Below are 18,561 nucleotides of genomic sequence, written 5' to 3'. Positions count from 1 at the left end.
ATCATTTATTGTGAAATAACAGCAGCAATGTTGGTGACATTCACTGAAAATTTGTTGGCTGAGTTTGAATGGTTTTCTTTCTCTGTACACTGACTAAACCATCCTTGTCATCTTTATATCAGAATCAAAAATTTTAAATTTTATGCTTTAGTATAGTACAACATGTATGTTTTTTAAACCATGCCTTAATATAATATGACATGACAATTATACCTTAGTAAAGTTCTGCATATAGAGTATATTATGTCCTGATAACCATGCATGTACGTGGTAAAAATTAAGCATCAATATATTATGACAGTTATGAATGTATAACTTAGTAGGTGGAGAAAATTATGCCTTATATAGATCTTACAATGGTATGTGGTTCACCATAAAACAAGAGACCTTACACAGACAGAAACCCAACAAATCCCACTTGGCGACTGTGGGACAAACAGCTCTCTGTAATGGATGAAACCTCCCACTGACCCAGACTAGTATGTCAAGAAAATTATGGTTTAGCATCTGATACAGCTTTAGAGTTTTAGCTAAAAAATTCCTCTTTTTCACAGTATGGCTCATGAGAATATTTGACTGGAGCATTTAATTTAGAAATAGGATTACTCACAAAGGGTTTGACTCTTCTCCCTCTTGCAACGTAGTCTAAAATAGGTCCCATGTTATACATTAAGTGTATTTTTCTCCAGTTCTAGTGTAATTTGAAGTTTTTAGGTGCACTGTAAAAAACGGTAAATGACTGGCAGCTACAGCTGCAACACAAAAACCGTAAAATTAAAGGAGAATATCCTAATTCAAATAATGTGCAAAAACAATAAATTTACAGAAATTTGCAGTAAAGGTTTTGCAGGAAAACACTGTTAGTTTTTTTCTTTACTATCATCATCAGACACCTCAAATAAAGTGACAATGTCCAAAATTATGCTGAAAAATATTATTTTACAGTTTTCGCCTGTATTATTATTATCAAACACCTTCAATATAATGAGAATGTCAAAAGTTTGGAGGAAAATACAATTATTTTACATATTTTTACTAAATTATTAGGGTTACACACTTTCAATGAAATGGCAATGCTCAAGGTTGTGCTAACAAAAATTGTTATTTTACATATTACTTATAATATTACTTATTAGCACAAGTCTTAAAATAAGTGACAATGCTTGAAGTTCTGCAGGACCATACCATTATTTTACAGATTTTTACAAAATTATTAGAAATACACACCTTTAATAAAGTGACAATGGTCAAGGTTCTGCTGAAAAATGTTATTTTACAAACGCTCAAAGTAAAAATATTGCAATTTTACAGATTTGTCTTAAATTAACACAAACACCTTAAAATAAGTGACAATGCTAAAGGTTTTTCAAGAAAATATTATTTTACAAATTTTTTCTAAATTATTACAATCAAGCACCTTCAATAAAGTGACACTGCCAAGAGGTCTAAAGGAAAAAATTCAAATTCAAATTCAAATTCTCATAAAATATAACCAAGATTACTGTGAAATATTCTCAACTAACTTAAAAACACAAAATAGATAGACTGCTTCAATTAAACTGGAGTATAAAACTTGATACCACTATTGATTCCTTTAATTTAATGTATTTAGATGTATATTAACAATGTTGGCCATTTATTCAGAGCTTCCCAGTAAGAACTAAACTAAAAATATTTTTTTTTCCTGTCTCCATCTGGTTTGTAGCATTACTATCATGACGTCATGTTCAACTTTGACACAGGTAGAGAAAGCAACAAATGTACTGTTGTATGGTGTGTGCTGTTCTTTTCCATTTCAGTTTCACACTGTACATACTGAACCCCCCTATCCTCTGGGGCTTTGTACACTACAGTTTCAATATTTGTGGACATGCATTACAGTCGTAATTTAGAATTGAACCTCTACAGTGTATTCTTGAAATAAAATTAAAACCTATCAAAAATGTTCAGTCAATCTCTACCAGAAGTGATGGTGCAACATAGGAGGTAAGGGGGAATCCTCCTCCAAATTGCCTGGAATCTACAGTGGCCGACAAGGGCAAACGTGCCACAACGGTCAAAACACATGCAAGAGAGAAAACACAGGAAAGAGCAAAAACACATGCAAGAGAGAAATGCTGCAACAATGAAAACACATGACAGAGAGAAAACATACAAGAGAAAAAAACACATGAAAGAGAAAAAACACATGCAAGAGAGAAAACATGTAACAGAGAAACGCTGCAACAACGAAAACACATGACAGAGAAAACACATGCAAGAGAAAAATCACATGCAAGAGAAAAAACACATGTAAGAGAAAAAACACATGCAAGAGAGAAATGGTGCAACAACAAAAACACATGAAGGAGAAAACACATGCGAGAGAGAAAACATGCAAGAGAAAAAACATGAAAGAGAAAACATATGCAAGAGAGGAAACACATGAAAGAGAGAAAACATGCAAGAGAGAAACGCTGCAACAACAAAAACACATGAAAGAGAAAACATGCAAGAGAGAAAACACATGCGAGACAGAAAACATGCAAGATAAAAAACACGTGAAAGAGAAAACAGGCGAGAGAAAACACATGCAAGAGAGAAAACACATACAAGAGAGAAAACACATGCGAGAGAGAAAACACATGCGAGAGAAATGCTGCAACAACGAAAACACATGCAAGAGAGAACACATGCAAGAGAAAAAAACATACAAGAGAAAACATGCGAGAGAGAAAACACATGAAAGAGAGAAAACATGAAAGAGAGAAAACACGTGAGAGAAAAAAACATGCAAGAGAGAAAACATGCGAGAGAAAACACATGCAAGAGAGAAAACATGCAACAACGAAAACATGAAATAGAGAAAACATGCGAGAGAGAAAACACATGCGAGAGAAAACACGCAAAAGAGAGAAAACATGCGAGAGAGAAAACATGAGAGAAAACATGCAAGAGAGAAAACACATGCGAGAGAGAAAACATGCAAGAGAGAAACGCTGCAACGAAAACACATGAAAGAGAAAACATACGAGAGAGAAAACACATGCAAGAGCGAAAACACATGCAAGAGAGAAAACATGAAAGAGAGAAAACATGCGAGAGAGAAAACATGCAAGAGAGAAACGCTGCAACGAAAACACATGAAAGAGAGAAAACATGCGAGAGAAAACATGCAAGAGAGAAAACATGAAAGAGAAAACACATGCAAGAGGGAAAACATGCAAAAGAGAAAACACGTGAGCGAGAAAACACATGCAAGAGAGAAAACACATGAAAGAGAAATGCTGCAACAGCGAAAACATGCAACAACGAAAACACATGAAAGAGAGAAAACATGAAAGAGAAAACACATGCAAGAGAGAAACGCTGTAACAACGAAAACATGCAAGAGAGAAATCACATGCAAGAGAGAAAACATGCAAGAGAGAAAACACATGCAAGAGGGAAAACATGCAACAACGAAAACACATGCAAGAGGGAAAACATGCAAAAGAAAAAACACATGCGAGAGAGAACACATGAAAGAGAAACACTGCAACAGCGAAAACATGCAACAACGAAAACACATGCGAGAGAAAACATGCAAGAGAAAACACATGCAAGAGAGAAAACATGCAAGAGGGAAAACATGCAAGAGGGAAAACACATGCGAGAGAGAAAACACATGAAAGAGAAAACATGAAAGAGAGAAAACATGCGAGAGAAAACATGCAAGAGAGAAATGCTGCAACGAAAACACATGAACGAGAGAAAACATGCAAGAGAAAAAACATGCAAGAGAGAGAAAACATGAAAGAGAAACGCTGCAATAGATTTTGCAGCGTATTGTATTAAGGTACAATATTGTAAAAGATGACAGCCAAGTGTTCAAAAAGTAATAAATGGAAAACGCACCTTCAGATGTCCCACCCTGCAAAAACGACCCCCCCCCCCCCCCCCCCCCCATGTCTGCCAACGTTGTATGACATTTTGATCAAGTAAACAAATGTAATAGAACATTGTTAGCACATATTAGCAGAACAATTATCAGAGGTCGCTCATTCTGTTGCAATTCAAAACTATAAGCTGCGTCATTACGCAGCCCCCGAAATGAGACGTGATTTATGTCACTACATGTCTCTCTCGCCTGTGTAAAAGTTCTTTGTTCATAGCACCCCTCAGTTCGGGGTCCCCCTATCGGCCTGGCGCACTTCCGTTGTGTTTTCTCTCTCGCATGTGTTTTGGCCGTTGCGGCGCGTTTGCCCTTGTCGGCCACCGTAATAACATATGCAGGATACTAAAAGCCAGCAGGTGGCAGCGTGAGCACAGACAGTCAAAGTTGTGGTGTTCTTGGATGGAAAAGCAGCGTAACCGGCTGCGAGACTCATCGCTACAGTATCTAATAACACTGCATCAGCGGTTATTAGAAGGCGGTCAGTGGTGTGGCCTCTGCAGCCTTACTTAGACCCATTATTATTATCCATCCATCCATCCATCTTCTATACCCGCTTTTCCTGTTCAGGGTCACGGGGATCCGCTGGAGCCTATCCCAGCTCTCTCTCGGGTGGAAGGCAGGGGTACACCCTAGACAGGTCACCAGTCTGTCGCAGGGCCACATATAGACACACAAAGACAGACAACCTCCATTATTATTATATCATCATTATTATAGTAACGTTATAGTTAATGCCCATAATTAAATGTAATTTAGTCCGTGTTCAAAATATGGAAATAAGTACTACTCATATAGCTAGTTACTCTGGTTTGAGATTATTGAGGAATAAGAAAGATAGCACTAACGGTGTGAACCGCCCAAAGATGCAAAGAGCACCTACATGACCTTCATTTCATGCAAGGTCTATTTTTGTATCACCCTCTAAGTTGCATTTTAAATTTGTTGAGAGAATTTTTGTTGTTGTTTTTTTTTTTGCATGTAGCGTGTAAGCAATAGCTAGTATAAACGATCGGGATGAAGTAAGCGAGACAGCAAAAAACCAGGCACTTTTTCTAGGCTGCTACCTGTTGACGCCAGGACTGGGTTAGGTTGGACTCCGGAGGCGGAGTTTTTGTGGGCGAAGTGAGCAGAGTTGAGGGGCTTTTGTGTGAGGGGAGCATAAGGCTGTTATAGCAGCAAAGAGGAGAAGTAAAGGTAAGGCTTTGCATCCAGTCGCACTGTTAGACGTATACAAAGCGACAACCTGACGAGCTAAATCTCACACTGAGCCCTAGATTGTTGACGTCCCTGTCAGTAAAAATGCTTGGTTGGCAAAAACAAAGCGGGCGGATGTTTTGGTCACGAGTTTTCGCCTCCTGTCAAACAGCTGCGACCCTGAGCAATGGCTAACTCCTAAAAGAGAGGATCATCTCACTAAATGTGCAGATTTCTGCAGACTGGTAGGAAATGCTAAAAACAGTCTGGCGCACACAAACCCACTTTATTGCTTTCTTGTTTGTGACTACAAGGCTACTTACAGTCAAGACTGACCCAGCTTCAGATTGGCTCATTTACGTTATATTGTAGTCATGTTCTAACTGTCTTATCTAAGCAAACGTTAGTGGAGTATTGGTGTTTTCTGTTCGGATGTGAGTTTAATGGCATTTAATCAGATCCAGTATATTGTAGGCAACTTGGTATGTTTATGTCCTGGCTGCAGCCTCAGGAATCCTCATGCACTAACCGTAGAAGGCTTGATCTACCTTCCAGGCGGTGGTGGACTATGACAATGTTTGGTGGACGTCTTACAAATCAACTGTAAACTCCTAACAAGTAGTGCTGGGGTTGAGGTTGGCGAATCATTAAGGAAGATGACTACAGCTTCCTTTCACACACCCCAACCCCCCTCCCATGAGATGCTTTGCTTTCTTAATAACATGTTGCAAAGCTGAAAAAGGAGAAGTAAACTCAGATTGTCTAACTGCACAGATGCTGGCATGTTTTGCAAAGCTCAGAAAAAAAGACCTATAACCTATAAAAGTTCTCACATTCTGATTATTTAGCCAACCAGAGGTGTTCCTGAAATAACAGCAACATTGGGTGAGTCACAGTTTTTAAGTTGTCAAATCTCAGTGTACAGCTTGTACTGAAATGCATATTTTTGTTCTTCCCTCTGAGGTGAGCTGAGGTGGGACGTGGCCCTCTCCTTCTGTTGAGTCCGCTGTCATGGCTCGGTACCTGGGGTATTTCACCACTGTGGGTGATGAGCAGCCAAGCCAGTGGGAGGATGAAGAATTGCATGTGGCCAGCGAAGAGCTGAGCCCAGCCACAGGACAGTTTCCAACAACTCTGACCTTCAGGGACTCACTGAAGAGACTCTACAGCTCTGAGCGCTTCCAGGTATGTCACACTAGTCTTTTCATGTACCTGCTAGCAGAGCGGTGTTCATTTGAAAGTTTTTTTTTTTTTTCATTGCTACACTTTATGTAGTTAAAGTGACAGAAAATAGTAGTGTAGTACTGGTTCCCTGCAATGTACATGCAATGATTAATGGAGGAAAGAGGAAAGAAGAAGAGAAGTTCTCTAAAAATTGTGTTTGGAAACCTTTCTCTTTGTATATTATAAAATTATTTGACCTCCTTTTTAAACCATGTGAAAAGTTTAGAAGTCAGTGTGTATATACAATAACTAGTAACTCCAGCCAGCAGGTAAATATAGTGGTACTATAGTTCTAAAAGTAGAAAATAACAAATTGAAATACTCAAGTAATGTACAAGTACCTCAAAACTGTCCTTTGTATGATTTGGAACAGTGAATATTTTGTTGACGTGGCTGCAGCTGTTAGAGGCTGGATAAAGAGAGGAACCTTCTGCTGACTCTCTGGTGCTACTGCAGGTGTTGGTGGTGTGTCTGGTGATTCTGGATGCCATCTTTGTTCTGGCAGAGTTGCTTATAGATCTCTCGATTATCAATTTGGAACATGGCCACATTGCTCCTGAGGTGAGACAAAGACCAGTCTGCATACTCGAAGGAAATTTAATTATAATGAAGACCTGTATACCGTGTGACTGACCGACATTTGTTGATGCAGGTGTTTCATTACCTCAGCCTGGCCCTTCTCACATTCTTCATGGTGGAGCTTGCTGGGAAGCTGTTTGCTTTCCGCTTGGAGTTCTTCCAGCACAAATTTGAGGTGTTTGATGGTTTGGTGGTGATAGTGTCCTTTGTGTTGGATGTTGTCTTCATCTTCCACGAGGACGCGTTTGATGCAGCGGGTCTCCTCATCCTGTTGCGCCTCTGGAGGGTGGCCAGAATTGTGAATGGTCAGTAACACTCCTTGCTTAACATCATGTAGATGGCATGGACAGCCAGATTGGAAGAGCTTGTGAATAAAATAGATTGGACATTTGTTTCTTAAAGATGTTCTTAAAGGTTGCTGTGAAAATGTACACCTCAAAAAGAAAAAGAAGCACACTAGGGGCCAGTGTAGATGTTTTATCTGGAGGTGACTGTGTTTGAATGGGTCACAGGTATCCTTGTGTCAGTGAAGAATCGTGCTGACCAGAAGATCCACAAGCTGAAGGAGAGCTATGACCACCTCGTTCAAAGAGTCACAGAGCTGCAGGCACACAGTGATAAACTGGTGATTCTTAAACTGCTGCATACATCTGACCATACAGTATAAATCAGATAACAAGATTAAGACTCACTGATGTCCAACAACAGCCTGACCCTTCTGTCTCTGTTGTAGGAACAAGAGAACCAGAAACTTCAAGCCCTCCTGAAGAAGCACAACATAGACTTCTGAATCAAGATAACTATTGTGGAGCTACTATTCAGTACCATTTCAATCATGTACCTTTTGGCATAATTTTTAATTTTCAAATTATACACTCCACGTTAAACTTTACTGCAGACCTGTTTTCAGTATTGCTATTACTTGTTTAAAGCTCTTTAAAGTTACTACATTACCTGTAGAGAAATCATCTTATTTTTAATACCTGTATAAGTGGAGATTTATATGTAACTTTCCTGACATAGTGATGGAAACCAGTTAAATGTCTGCACTTACCTAATGAATGTGAAATATTCAGATGTTACTGGATTATACACCATAAAGCTGTAAAGCCATGGCCTTAACTTGCTTGTAAATAACTGAAATCAAGACTGTTATCTTGTACATAGAACAAAATTTACATGTGTAAAGTGGCATTTAGTTGTGTAAAAAAAGGACAAATAAATTAAGGGAATCCATTTATTTAAATAATTAATCATTTACAAAATTCTATATACAGTATTCACACAATGTATAGATTGATCATACGAACAGTGCTTGTTGGACTTTGTATGGACTGTTAGAAAGCTGTAGGATCAGACAAAAGGGAAAAAAAAATCAATGGGTAGTTTAGCATTGATGGTGGGTATGGCTCTGAATCCAGGCAAAGCATTAGCAGATACTGGTATGAAGGCCACTGAGCTTCTGATTGACAAGATGTTGCTGCCTCCAGATAACAGGCTCTTCAGGAAAATAAGACAGTACAGTTTGAAAATGAGATTTCCATTGTGTCTTTTATTTCTCTGTTAAAACCTGCCAACATTTGTTAAAAAATGGGTCTTACCAAGCTGGTGGTGTTAGTTTGGATTACTTCTTTGATGCTCCCAATCTGAGGCTGGGCGTTCACCAGGGATCCATATTTGGTCCATTCAATTTCTAAATGAAGTGACAATGGAATGCTGCAACTCTGGGCTGTCTGCAAATGACAAATATACTGCTGGATGGTGGCCTCACAATGTAAATCCTGTACTGTTTAATATGTTTCAACTCTAGCAACATGCACTGCAGAAGAATTTATTTTGATTTAAAGGTCTAAAAAACTAGTGTGCATTAAGTTTTAAATTTATAAGCCTGTTGGTTTCAACTAACCATCAAATGGAAAGCTAATCTTAGTATTATAAGCCAAAAATGTCGTGTTTTTATACATTGTTAGACATAAATTACATAAATGGAACGACTTTTCTATAATTACGTAGTAATATCTTAAACTTATATTTATCTAAGAAAAAAGCAATAGAAAGAGCAGTGTCAAAAAAGTAAACACGTTTATGGTATGGAAACTATATAGAAATAACAGACCTGAACCACACAAAGTAGTGATTAGCAATGCAAAGTGTGCAAAATAGGGCAGAACACTTCAGACAATCAATACAGGTTCAAATGTCATAAGAAATGTAGAGAAATACCATGGAACAAAACATAGAAAATAATATAAATAGTGAAAAAAGGAAAATGAAATGCATAATGGCTGAGGCATGGTCTATAAAATCTTTTATCATCTGTCTCATAAATGCTACTGTCAGATACAAAACTGTGAAATGTTTGTCCCTGAAAGTGTCACTGAAATGTTGAGCTGTTTGATTGTAGACCTAAAACTAAGTATTGGGCTGATTTTCATTGATTTGCCTTCTATTCAGGATGTGGACAGAACCTTTGCCCTGAGACTGCCTATTAACTGTGCTCACCCCAGGAATGAAATTGGTCTTGATTTGCACCCAATCCAGTGCATTCTCCAAGGGGGAGTTTCCAAAAGAAGCCACATACTGGGGATAGTTTGGTCCTCTCAGAATATCCAGAAGCATCTGGGAGACTAGGGAACAATTTGAAGTATCCTCCAGTCTGTGGGAACAAGTCAAATCACCATCAAATAATTCTTTGACAAACAAAGACACAGTTGAGTAGACAAGAATGAGATTTGTCAAATAAGGATGTCACGCCTTAATTTGCAGCCAGAGACCAAGTCCAGGCCAAAAAGAACAGGAGAGCGCTGATGTGGACCCTGCAGACAGTCCTGGTCCCCAGCACTGTTTAGAAGAGATAGTGAGTCTCTGAGGTTGATGCTTCTGATGATCCCAGTGAAGGACACTGCTAAGGACAAATGCCTGCTTTGTAGCACATCAGCATATCATTCCTTCTCATCAAACACTGTGAAAGTTTTCTTAACCTCTTACTCCTACTGTCCAAGGACATTATTAACATGTTACCCTTCACATTAATGCACACTGTCCATAAATCAGGATAAGGAAAATCCAACATGTGGGCAAGTAAAGGATATTCTGCTGTCTTTGTTCCAGAAACGAGTGGCAGTCCAACCACATAACCTGGATTTCCACTGTAGCGGACAGCCATATCCTCACCATCCTGCTGGTTACCAGACACAAGACTCAGAGCAGTACTCACTTTTACACTCAAGAATAACACATTTTCAACTATGTTTTGGATGTGGATGGCCCTGTTTTCAGAACATGTCATTGTGGTTCTCTTCTGACATGAAGCAGATGAGATAATTCTATCCACAGTTCTCAGTAAATTGATTAAAAGATGAAATTGAAAGGCCATAAAAGTTGCTTAAAAATAAGATATGGAGAGGCAAATGCAAATGCAGTGTCAAGATAAAGTATGCCCTTTAAAAAAAGTTCAATTTTAAAAACCAATCACAGCTGAAAAAGCTTGCTTGTCATTGTCAAAAACACACCTAGGTCTATCCTCTCCATTTAAAAAGTTTGTGGGCTGATAAATATCTAAACCCTTTTGAGATTACTTTTCAGCTTTATGGATTGTTGGGTTCTATGTAAAGTGCCATGAGACAAAAAAAACTGAATTGAATTTAATGATGTATTCACTATGATTTGTCTATTATTAGTTCAAATTGAAAGCACCTGTTCAAAATTGTAACTTAGATGAAAATTTGACCAAATCAAGTTTATACATGAATGCTGGTAATGCCAAAGTTTTTGTGTACTTTTTCTTTCCACTGTATGTATGATTTTATACAAGCTTAACCTATATACCTGTTAAGGATGTATATGCAAATTTGATTGCAGATTTAATTATAAATGGATGAAAGAAAGTTTTGCAAATGTAATGAAAATCCAAAACAAAATCTTACTTACAAAAGTATTAAATGTATTTGTTAAGTACCTTCAAATAGCACACAAAATGAGGAAATAAGATTTCCTCATTTAGGAAAAATAACTCTTTTGTGCATAATACTACATGATACATTACCATTGTCTTGTTGAGTGACACTACCTGGACAAAGGCAATTTGAAAGTCCTGCTTCAGAGGCAGTTCTGCTTCACGGACAAATCCGAGCACTAGAGACACGGCCACTTTCACTATCTCACCAGCTGGGTTGTATTTCATTACATAGGTAACCTGTAGAGACAAAATGTGTGATTGGGCCAGCTGGTAGTGGCTCATTTTGTTCACAAAAAATTTAACTACAGAGTGAAATAATTCTATATCCAAAATTTTCCAGTATACATGCAGGTGTATTATTTACTCTGACTGTCCAGTTTATTAAGTACCCTTGTACACTCTAATGCAATCCAACTGCGCCTTTAATTATGCCTATATTGTTCAGTTTTTAACACAGTCAAGAAAATCATCTCTCAATAGTGTATACTTGAAAATGTTGCATTCGGTAGTTTTAAATTCAAAAATATGGGTGCTACAAACTATTAATGTGACTGGTTGTCTCACCTTGAGCACCACATTAGTACAGAGGTCTGGGTTCAATAGCGTGGGACTGAGGTTTTCTCCGCCACTGATTGTCAGCTCAGTCAATGTTCCATCTATAGACTGCAGGATGACCGACAGTACCTCAGGAGCAACCTCCAACAACACCCAAAACACACGAAAGAACTTTTATTTATCCACTGCTTCATTTATATACCTGCTTCAATCATAAATGTTATTTATAGTTACATTTTATACTTTAAATGGTGATATTACTTTTTTGTACTTCTACTTTGCTTTATTCCTTTCATTAAAAAATAGCATTTCAAGAAGGTATTAATATATTCCTGGTAACCATTGGTTTCAATTCATCCAGACCAAACTTTAACTTTCACATCAAAACCTCATCCTTGAATCGCCACCTTATTGTGGTAGAGGGGTTTGAGTGCCCTAATAATCCTAGGAGCTATGTTGTCAGGAGCTACATGCCCTTAGTAGGGTCTCCCAAGGCAAACATGTCCTAGGTGACCGGCTGGTACAGATTCATCTGAACAGTTTGCACTGCAATGAAGAGTAGCTTTATTGATTAAATATACAGTGGGTACGGAAAGTATTCAGACCCCTTTAAATTTTTCACTCTTTGTGTCATTGCAGCCATTTGCCAAAATCAAAAAAGTTCCTTTTATTTCTCATTAATGTACACTCAGCACCCCATCTTGACAGAAAAAAACAGAAATGTAGAAATTTTTGCAAATTTATTAAAAAAGAAAAACTGAAATATCACATGGTCATAAGTATTCAGACCCTTTGCAGTGACACTCATATTTAACTCACATGCTGTCCATTTCTTCTGATCCTCCTTGAGATGGTTCTGCGCCTTCATTGGAGTCCAGCTGTGTTTAATTAAACTGATTGGACTTGATTAGGAAAGGCACGCACCTGTCTATATAAGACCTTACAGCTCACAGTGCATGTCAGAGCAAATGAGAATCATGAGGTCGAAGGAACCGCCCAAAGCTCAGAGACAGAGTTGTGGCAAGGCATAGATCTGGCCAAGGTTACAAAAGAATTTCTGCAGCACTCAAGGTTCCTAAGAGCACAGTGGCCTCCATAATCCTCAAATGGAAAAAGTTTGGGACGACCAGAACTCTTCCTAGACCTGGCCATCCAGCCAAACTGAGCAATCGTGGGAGAAGAGCCTTGGTGAGACAGGTAAAGAAGAACCCAAAGATCACTGTGGCTGAGCTCCAGAGATGCAGTAGGGAGATGGGAGAAAGTTCCACAAAGTCAACTATCACTGCAGCCCTCCACCAGTCGGGGCTTTATGGTAGAGTGGCCCGACGGAAGCCTCTCCTCGGTGCAAGACACATGAAAGCCTGCATAGAGTTTGCCAAAAGACACATGAAGGACTTCCAGACTATGAGAAATATGATTCTCTGGTCTGATGAGACCAAGATTGAACTTTTTGGTGTTAATTCTAAGCGGTATGTGTGGAGAAAACCAGGCACTGCTCATCACCTGCCCAATACAATCCCTACAGTGAAACATGGTGGTGGGAGCATCATGTTGTGGGGTGTTTTTCAGCTGCAGGGACAGGACGACTGGTTGCAATTGAAGGAAAGATGAATGCGGCCAAGTACAGAGATATCCTGGAAGAAAACCTCTTCCAGAGTGCTCAGGACCTCAGACTGGGCCGAAGGTTCACCTTTCAGCAGGACAATGACCCTAAGCACACAGCTAAAATAACAAAGGAGTGGCTTCGGAACAACTCTGTGACCGTTCTTGACTGGCCCAGCCAGAGCCCTGACCTAAACCCAATTGAGCATCTCTGGAGAGACCTGAAAATGGCTGTCCACCAACGTTCACCATCCAACCTGACAGAACTGGAAAGGATCTGCAAGGAAGAATGGCAGAGGATCCCCAAATCCAGGTGTGAAAAACTTGTTGCATGATTCCCAAGAAGACTCATGGCTGTACTAGCTCAAAAGGGTGCTTCTACTCAATACTGAGCACAGGGTCTGAATACTTATGACCATGTGATATTTCAGTTTTTCTTTTTTAATAAATTTGCAAAAATTTCTACATTTCTGTTTTTTTCTGTCAAGATGGGGTGCTGAGTGTACATTAATGAGAAAAAAAATGAACTTTTTTGATTTTGGCAAATGGTTGCAATGACACAAAGAGTGAAAAATTTAAAGGGGTCTGAATACTTTCCGTACCCACTGTAAGTACATGTAATGTTTGTAATGTATGTGATGCCTCTGTAAATTGAGTTTGCACGTCTGTGTTTGTATGTAATGTTTGTTTGGTGTGTGTGGACCCCAGTAAGAATAGTCTTTATAACAGTAAAGGCTAATGGGGATCCACAATAAATAATAAACAAACAATGTCACATTGTATTATACAGAAAATAATCCAAAAAATTACGCTGCTACTTAAAAAAAACACTGAGTTAACAGGCACGTAAAGCTGACAAGTATCCAGTGTGAATAACTGTTTACTTCCTTTTTCTGAGGAACTGAGCATAAAGTTGTGAATGTCATTTTTACCACCCATGCATTGCTGCAATTAACCTCGAAGTTTCATCTTTGCTAACTTATTGCACAACATGGCAACCTGAAAGAATATATGTTGTGGGGACTGTGGGGTAACAGTAATGTCAGTCTCTTGCTAAATTTCCTTGTTAGACTACAGCTGTGATTGCATGTGAAGATTTTTAACACATACTCTTTACAGCCGTTTTATTATTTTATAGTATCCCACAAGACATACTTATCACAAAACACTCCCCAATTGGGTCTCACTACTGATCTGGGATTTGGACTCTTTGTTAGACACTAAAACAAAATCAAGGGATGTACCTTCTATTAAACCTGATCATGATAGACATGACCACTTCTACACTTTACATAAAGCAAATTGCTGTTATTGGAAAAGGCAACAATCAGTTGATTTTTTTAATTGTTTAATCTGAAGATTATGTTTAATTAATTAAGTGAATGTTTGGTCTATGATAATGATAATAAAAGATTACAGTTTTTCAGAGCTATACACTTTCCAATACTTCAATACCTTTTAGCCAACCCAAAATCCAAAGATCATCAGTTTGCAGAAAACAAAGAAAAGCAATCTTTACATTTAACGTGTAAATTAACACTCATTTTTAGTCTGAACTCGCCCCTTTTTACAACAAATTTAACTAACTCAATACCCATGACTAAGAACGTTTCAGTGAATTGTTGAGTAAAACAAAAAAAGAAGAAATACTTACAGCAGCATCATTGTTCTTTCCCTGTGGAGTGAAAAAGATTTAATTTAGCATTTTTAAAGCTTTAATTACTCTAATTTATTTATGTACCAACCATCCTTGTTTGTTTTCTTGTTAAAAAATTATAAAAGACGATAAAACAAAAACATTAACCATATATGCTGTGAATATTGCTTGTAATTGAGATGAAGTAAACAATGAGTATTTTAACAGAAGATTGATTGTGTTGAATTAAAAACCCAAAAATGCAGCAGGTCCACGAGACCCAAAAAAAAAAAAAAAAAAAAAGAACACCACACAAGGGTTAAAACAAGAGTTTGGTCATGAAAGTTAAGGAACTCATATTAGGGAAGACATTGGTTTGGTGGAGAGTCCCACTGCCTGAGACCTGGAGTACATTTAACATCACTCAGATATCCCAGATATAATAAAACATTTGAAAGCAGACTTTTTAAGGGATAAGAAGTGTGTGGCAGAGTGAGTCTCACAGCAAAGAGCCGGATGTTAGTGTAGGTGTCCATGCTGAAGGCTGGCAGAGTGCTGCAGGCCTGATTCAGGACGACACGCCTGGAGCACGTATTGCTCTGATCCTTTAGAAACGCTGTCAAGACAAGGAGGAAAAATGTGCAAAGAGCAAAATATTTTATAAACTCTTTTAAGCATGTTTGAAATAATTTACAATCTATCTCTATATCATAGATATTCCAATCAAACTACAATAAAATAGGACAATAAAAATTTACTTTTTGAAATGTTAAGACTATTCATTAAACAGATAATAAACAGCCAGCTGTGAATTTCACAGATGTCTGAGTCCATTTAAAAACAGTACATTATATAAGAATCCCTATAATATTAAATAAAACTATGAAGGATGGAGCTCCTCAACCTATCTCTAAGGGAGCGCCCGGCCACCCTGGCCACTTGTATCTGAGATCTTGTCCTTTCAGTCATGGCCCAGAGTTCATGACCATAGGTGAAGGTAGTAACGTAGATTGACTGGTAAAGCGAGAACTTCGCCTTTTGACTCAGCTCCTTCTTTATCACAACAGACCGGTACATCGCCACATTGCTGCTGACGATGCACCGATCCATCTGTCAATCTCTCGTTCCATTCTTCCCTCACTTGCGAATAAGACCCCAGGGTACTTAAACTCCTCCCGGGATCTCTACTCTGACCCGGAGAGTGCAAGCCACCTTTTCAGCAAAATTACTCCCAGGATATTAATTTTGCTTTCTAACCAACTTTACTGAAATGCTACCTGCAGGATTAGTGTCCACACAGTCAGCAGTGACACCAGGAGCTGGAAGTCTGAATACCCCTCTCTGTCCACTTTCCTGTGCTGTCACCAACAAATCCCCATACTGAAAACATAAACCAGCAGCAAATAATGAACTTACCAAAATGATGTAAAATCAGAGACAGGTTAATAGTTATTACAGCAGATGTACCTTGTATTCTGGCGAGGTTTGGAGGTCTACAGCAGACGTTTTACCACTGTTTTCCTCCAAGCCAAATATAAAGCTGGTAAACTGTTTAAACAGTGAGTCAAAGTTGGTGTCAGTTGGAAGAGCAGGTGTGAGATGAGATAATCCTTCAACACCTAGACAGACAAGAGAACTGACAACTGAGACAGTCTTGGAAAAGCACAAATGGGGATCATTAAGTAGCACACTGTTTGTAGTCTATATCATTCTACAGTATTACTGTTTGATTATTATTATACAGTTCTAATGATATGACTTACGGTATTGAGACTGAATGCAGAAAATGTCATAACTAATCTCCTTCCGAACAGACGACTGCAGCTCTGAGTAACCATCTGTTGTTCTCCCTAAAGTGTAAGATGCTACATCATAGCTGCAAAGCTGTTTGTTACCGCTGCAAACCAAAAGCAATAAACACTTAGCATGAGCCAACATGTGCAGTGAATCCTATTGATGCTAATACACAACAGAAAGAGAACTTTATTTAATAATAGCATTGTGTGGTTAATCATAAACCTCAAATCAAAAATCTATTGACAAGCAAGAATATAATACAGCATATGTCTTTGGTGAACATAAAAGTTTGAAATTTCTGCCTCATGAATCATGACATAATATTTCAAATCTTTCTGCAAACACTGTGTTCCTCCCACAGTAACCAATCAACATGAATGTACTGTAGCTGCACTCAGAAAATGGATTGATGATTGGAAGGGTTTTGTGACTTAAAAACACTATGCCAGGTGAAAAGAGAACAAGTGAGCAGGGGGGGTAAAACTGCTATTGTACTGATACTGCTGTGAGAATGTGTTTACAGCTTACATTTTGCATGTAAGCTGTTTTCTACATTGCTTGTATTAGCGATAGTCTATATATTTTAAATAATTTTATTAAACAGTACCACTCAAATGGAGCCTACCAATAGTACACACCTATTGCTAAGTCTATACTACTGAAGCACAGTGACTGGAAACTTGGCTCTTAGCTGACATTAGTTAGCAGCAATATGCCCCCTGGTCTATCTGGGAGACTTACCTCACAGTACGTACAGAGCAGTCAGTAAACAGAGCCACCTCCTCATTACAGTCTTTGTCACAGCAGCAGTTGATGTCACACACATCTCTGTGCTCATCACAGGGACACATGCTGTCAACTGACATACCAAACAGCAATGTTAGAATGATTTTGATGATGCACCTTTAAGGCCAATATGTATCTTCGTATATCTGTCTGTATATTTACATGTGCATCCACAATATTTTTATGAATGCACATGGGTATTTGATAGGGCAGAAATGAATACACAGTAATTATTGCAAATATTGCAATTATTACAAATGCCCTGTGTGTGTTGGCACCTGATTTTACTCACGTTGTGGGGATGCAGCCTACCATCATATACGCCATTGAATTTTAGAACCAGCTTTGTTCAAGGACAAGTGCGGTTAAAGTTAGGGTTGATGGTTATGGTCAACATTAGAGCATTTAAGTCTCCAAGAAATGCATGTAAGTCAAAGTAAAATACCCACAAGGAACAAATCTAAGTGTGATGGTGCAGGCACAACCTTCCTCATTTACTCGGGCTTAGAACCGAGACTAACACCCACACTGGCATGAACAAGCTTAGTTGTTGATTCTAGCGACCACTGATCTTCCAAGGTGGTCTCCCACCTCACTACTAACCAGGCCAAGCCCTAGCTACTTAGCTTCTTAGGTACTCTCAGGACGGTGCAGGATACCGCCATCCCTTAACATTAGCTATTACTTCTTCGGCTATAAAGCTGCCTGCTAAGCAAACGTTAGCTGGCCGACTCGCTGCATACTGCCTTGTCAAAGAGAATGTGGACCAAAACCAACGGGAGTCAGCTAGCTATTTGAAATAAAAACATTTGCTAAACGACAGATTACCGTTAAGGACCGGAGGGAACAGGCGGCCGGAGGCAGGCAGGGGTTCGGCAGGCTCCTCGATGTTTGTGTGGCTTGTTGTCCACTCAAACTCTGTAGGCTTTGTGATTGTATAAGTGTCCGTTGTGTTATTTGTTACATTGGTGTCACCGAATGCCGTCGAGGGGTAATTTCTAATATTTTCCTCTGTATTCACGACAGTAAATAACTGAAGGAATAAACAGAAAATATTCAAGAACGACCTGGGCGAAACAGCACACATCGCCATTTTTGTTTAACCGTTGCCATGGTTTTTCTTCTTTTACTTTCCGGCGGTAATGCGGCCAATGGCACAATAGCGCCACCTGCTGTCCATGACTGAAAGTGTCCAGGTCGCCAAAATAGTCAAACCAATCATCGGTGGTGCTTTTCAATAGAAATACCAGGGCACTATACTTCTACACGTTGTTACATATTATAATTATTATAGTACATTATAATTAATAGGAT

At 38.7% G+C, this 18,561-nt stretch overlaps 2 protein-coding genes across 5 annotated transcripts; one reads left to right on the top strand and one right to left on the bottom strand.

Moving 5' to 3' along the window:
* Positions 1-4,980: 4,980 nt before the first annotated feature.
* Positions 4,981-8,448, top strand: hvcn1 (hydrogen voltage-gated channel 1). Of its 3 annotated transcripts, none has more exons than XM_026330590.2 (6): positions 4,981-5,110; positions 6,074-6,295; positions 6,791-6,895; positions 6,987-7,218; positions 7,426-7,538; positions 7,647-8,448. In XM_026330590.2, exons 2-6 carry the CDS (start codon positions 6,122-6,124, stop codon positions 7,701-7,703), a joined length of 681 nt encoding a protein of 226 aa, XP_026186375.1. In that variant the 5' UTR covers positions 4,981-5,110; positions 6,074-6,121; the 3' UTR covers positions 7,704-8,448. The 3 variants fall into 3 exon arrangements, with proteins under 3 accessions (XP_026186375.1, XP_026186377.1, XP_026186374.1); XM_026330592.2 differs by lacking the exon at positions 4,981-5,110 and adding an exon at positions 5,148-5,355; XM_026330589.2 differs by lacking the exon at positions 4,981-5,110 and adding an exon at positions 5,802-5,995.
* Positions 8,137-18,350, bottom strand: LOC113144495 (tectonic-1). 2 transcript variants are annotated; one of them, XM_026330587.1, is made up of 14 exons: positions 18,076-18,350; positions 17,203-17,320; positions 16,428-16,561; positions 16,132-16,283; positions 15,942-16,044; positions 15,168-15,280; positions 14,683-14,703; positions 11,436-11,567; positions 10,983-11,108; positions 10,006-10,094; positions 9,668-9,805; positions 9,416-9,569; positions 8,515-8,646; positions 8,137-8,413 (listed from the first exon to the last, which is right to left on the bottom strand). In XM_026330587.1, the coding sequence occupies exons 1-14, from the start codon at positions 18,338-18,340 to the stop codon at positions 8,267-8,269; spliced, it is 1,824 nt and encodes a 607-aa protein (XP_026186372.1). In that variant the 5' UTR covers positions 18,341-18,350; the 3' UTR covers positions 8,137-8,266. The 2 variants fall into 2 exon arrangements, with proteins under 2 accessions (XP_026186372.1, XP_026186373.1); XM_026330588.1 differs by having other exon boundaries at positions 10,006-10,091.
* Between the last annotated feature and the right edge of the window lie 211 nt (positions 18,351-18,561).

This window comes from Mastacembelus armatus, chromosome 10, assembly GCF_900324485.2.
Source record: "Mastacembelus armatus chromosome 10, fMasArm1.2, whole genome shotgun sequence".
Taxonomy (NCBI): domain Eukaryota; kingdom Metazoa; phylum Chordata; class Actinopteri; order Synbranchiformes; family Mastacembelidae; genus Mastacembelus; species Mastacembelus armatus.
Note: the sequence above shows the minus strand (reverse complement) of the source record. Positions and strands in the feature narration are given on the sequence as shown.

Bases quoted from the DNA above. Each gene is read 5' to 3' on its own strand.
- hvcn1 (XM_026330590.2), top strand. From the start codon at position 6,122: ATGGCTCGGTACCTGGGGTATTTCACCACTGTGGGTGATGAGCAGCCA. The intron at 7,219-7,425 runs GTCAGTAACACT...AATGGGTCACAG, and splicing joins GGTGGCCAGAATTGTGAATG to GTATCCTTGTGTCAGTGAAG. The intron at 7,539-7,646 runs GTGATTCTTAAA...TCTCTGTTGTAG, and splicing joins AGGCACACAGTGATAAACTG to GAACAAGAGAACCAGAAACT.
- LOC113144495 (XM_026330587.1), bottom strand. From the start codon at position 18,340: ATGGCGATGTGTGCTGTTTCGCCCAGGTCGTTCTTGAATATTTTCTGT. The intron at 16,562-17,202 runs GTAAGTCTCCCA...TTTGGTTTGCAG, and splicing joins TGCTCTGTACGTACTGTGAG to CGGTAACAAACAGCTTTGCA. The intron at 10,095-10,982 runs GTAGTGTCACTC...TCTGGTAACCAG, and splicing joins TTCAAATTGCCTTTGTCCAG to CAGGATGGTGAGGATATGGC.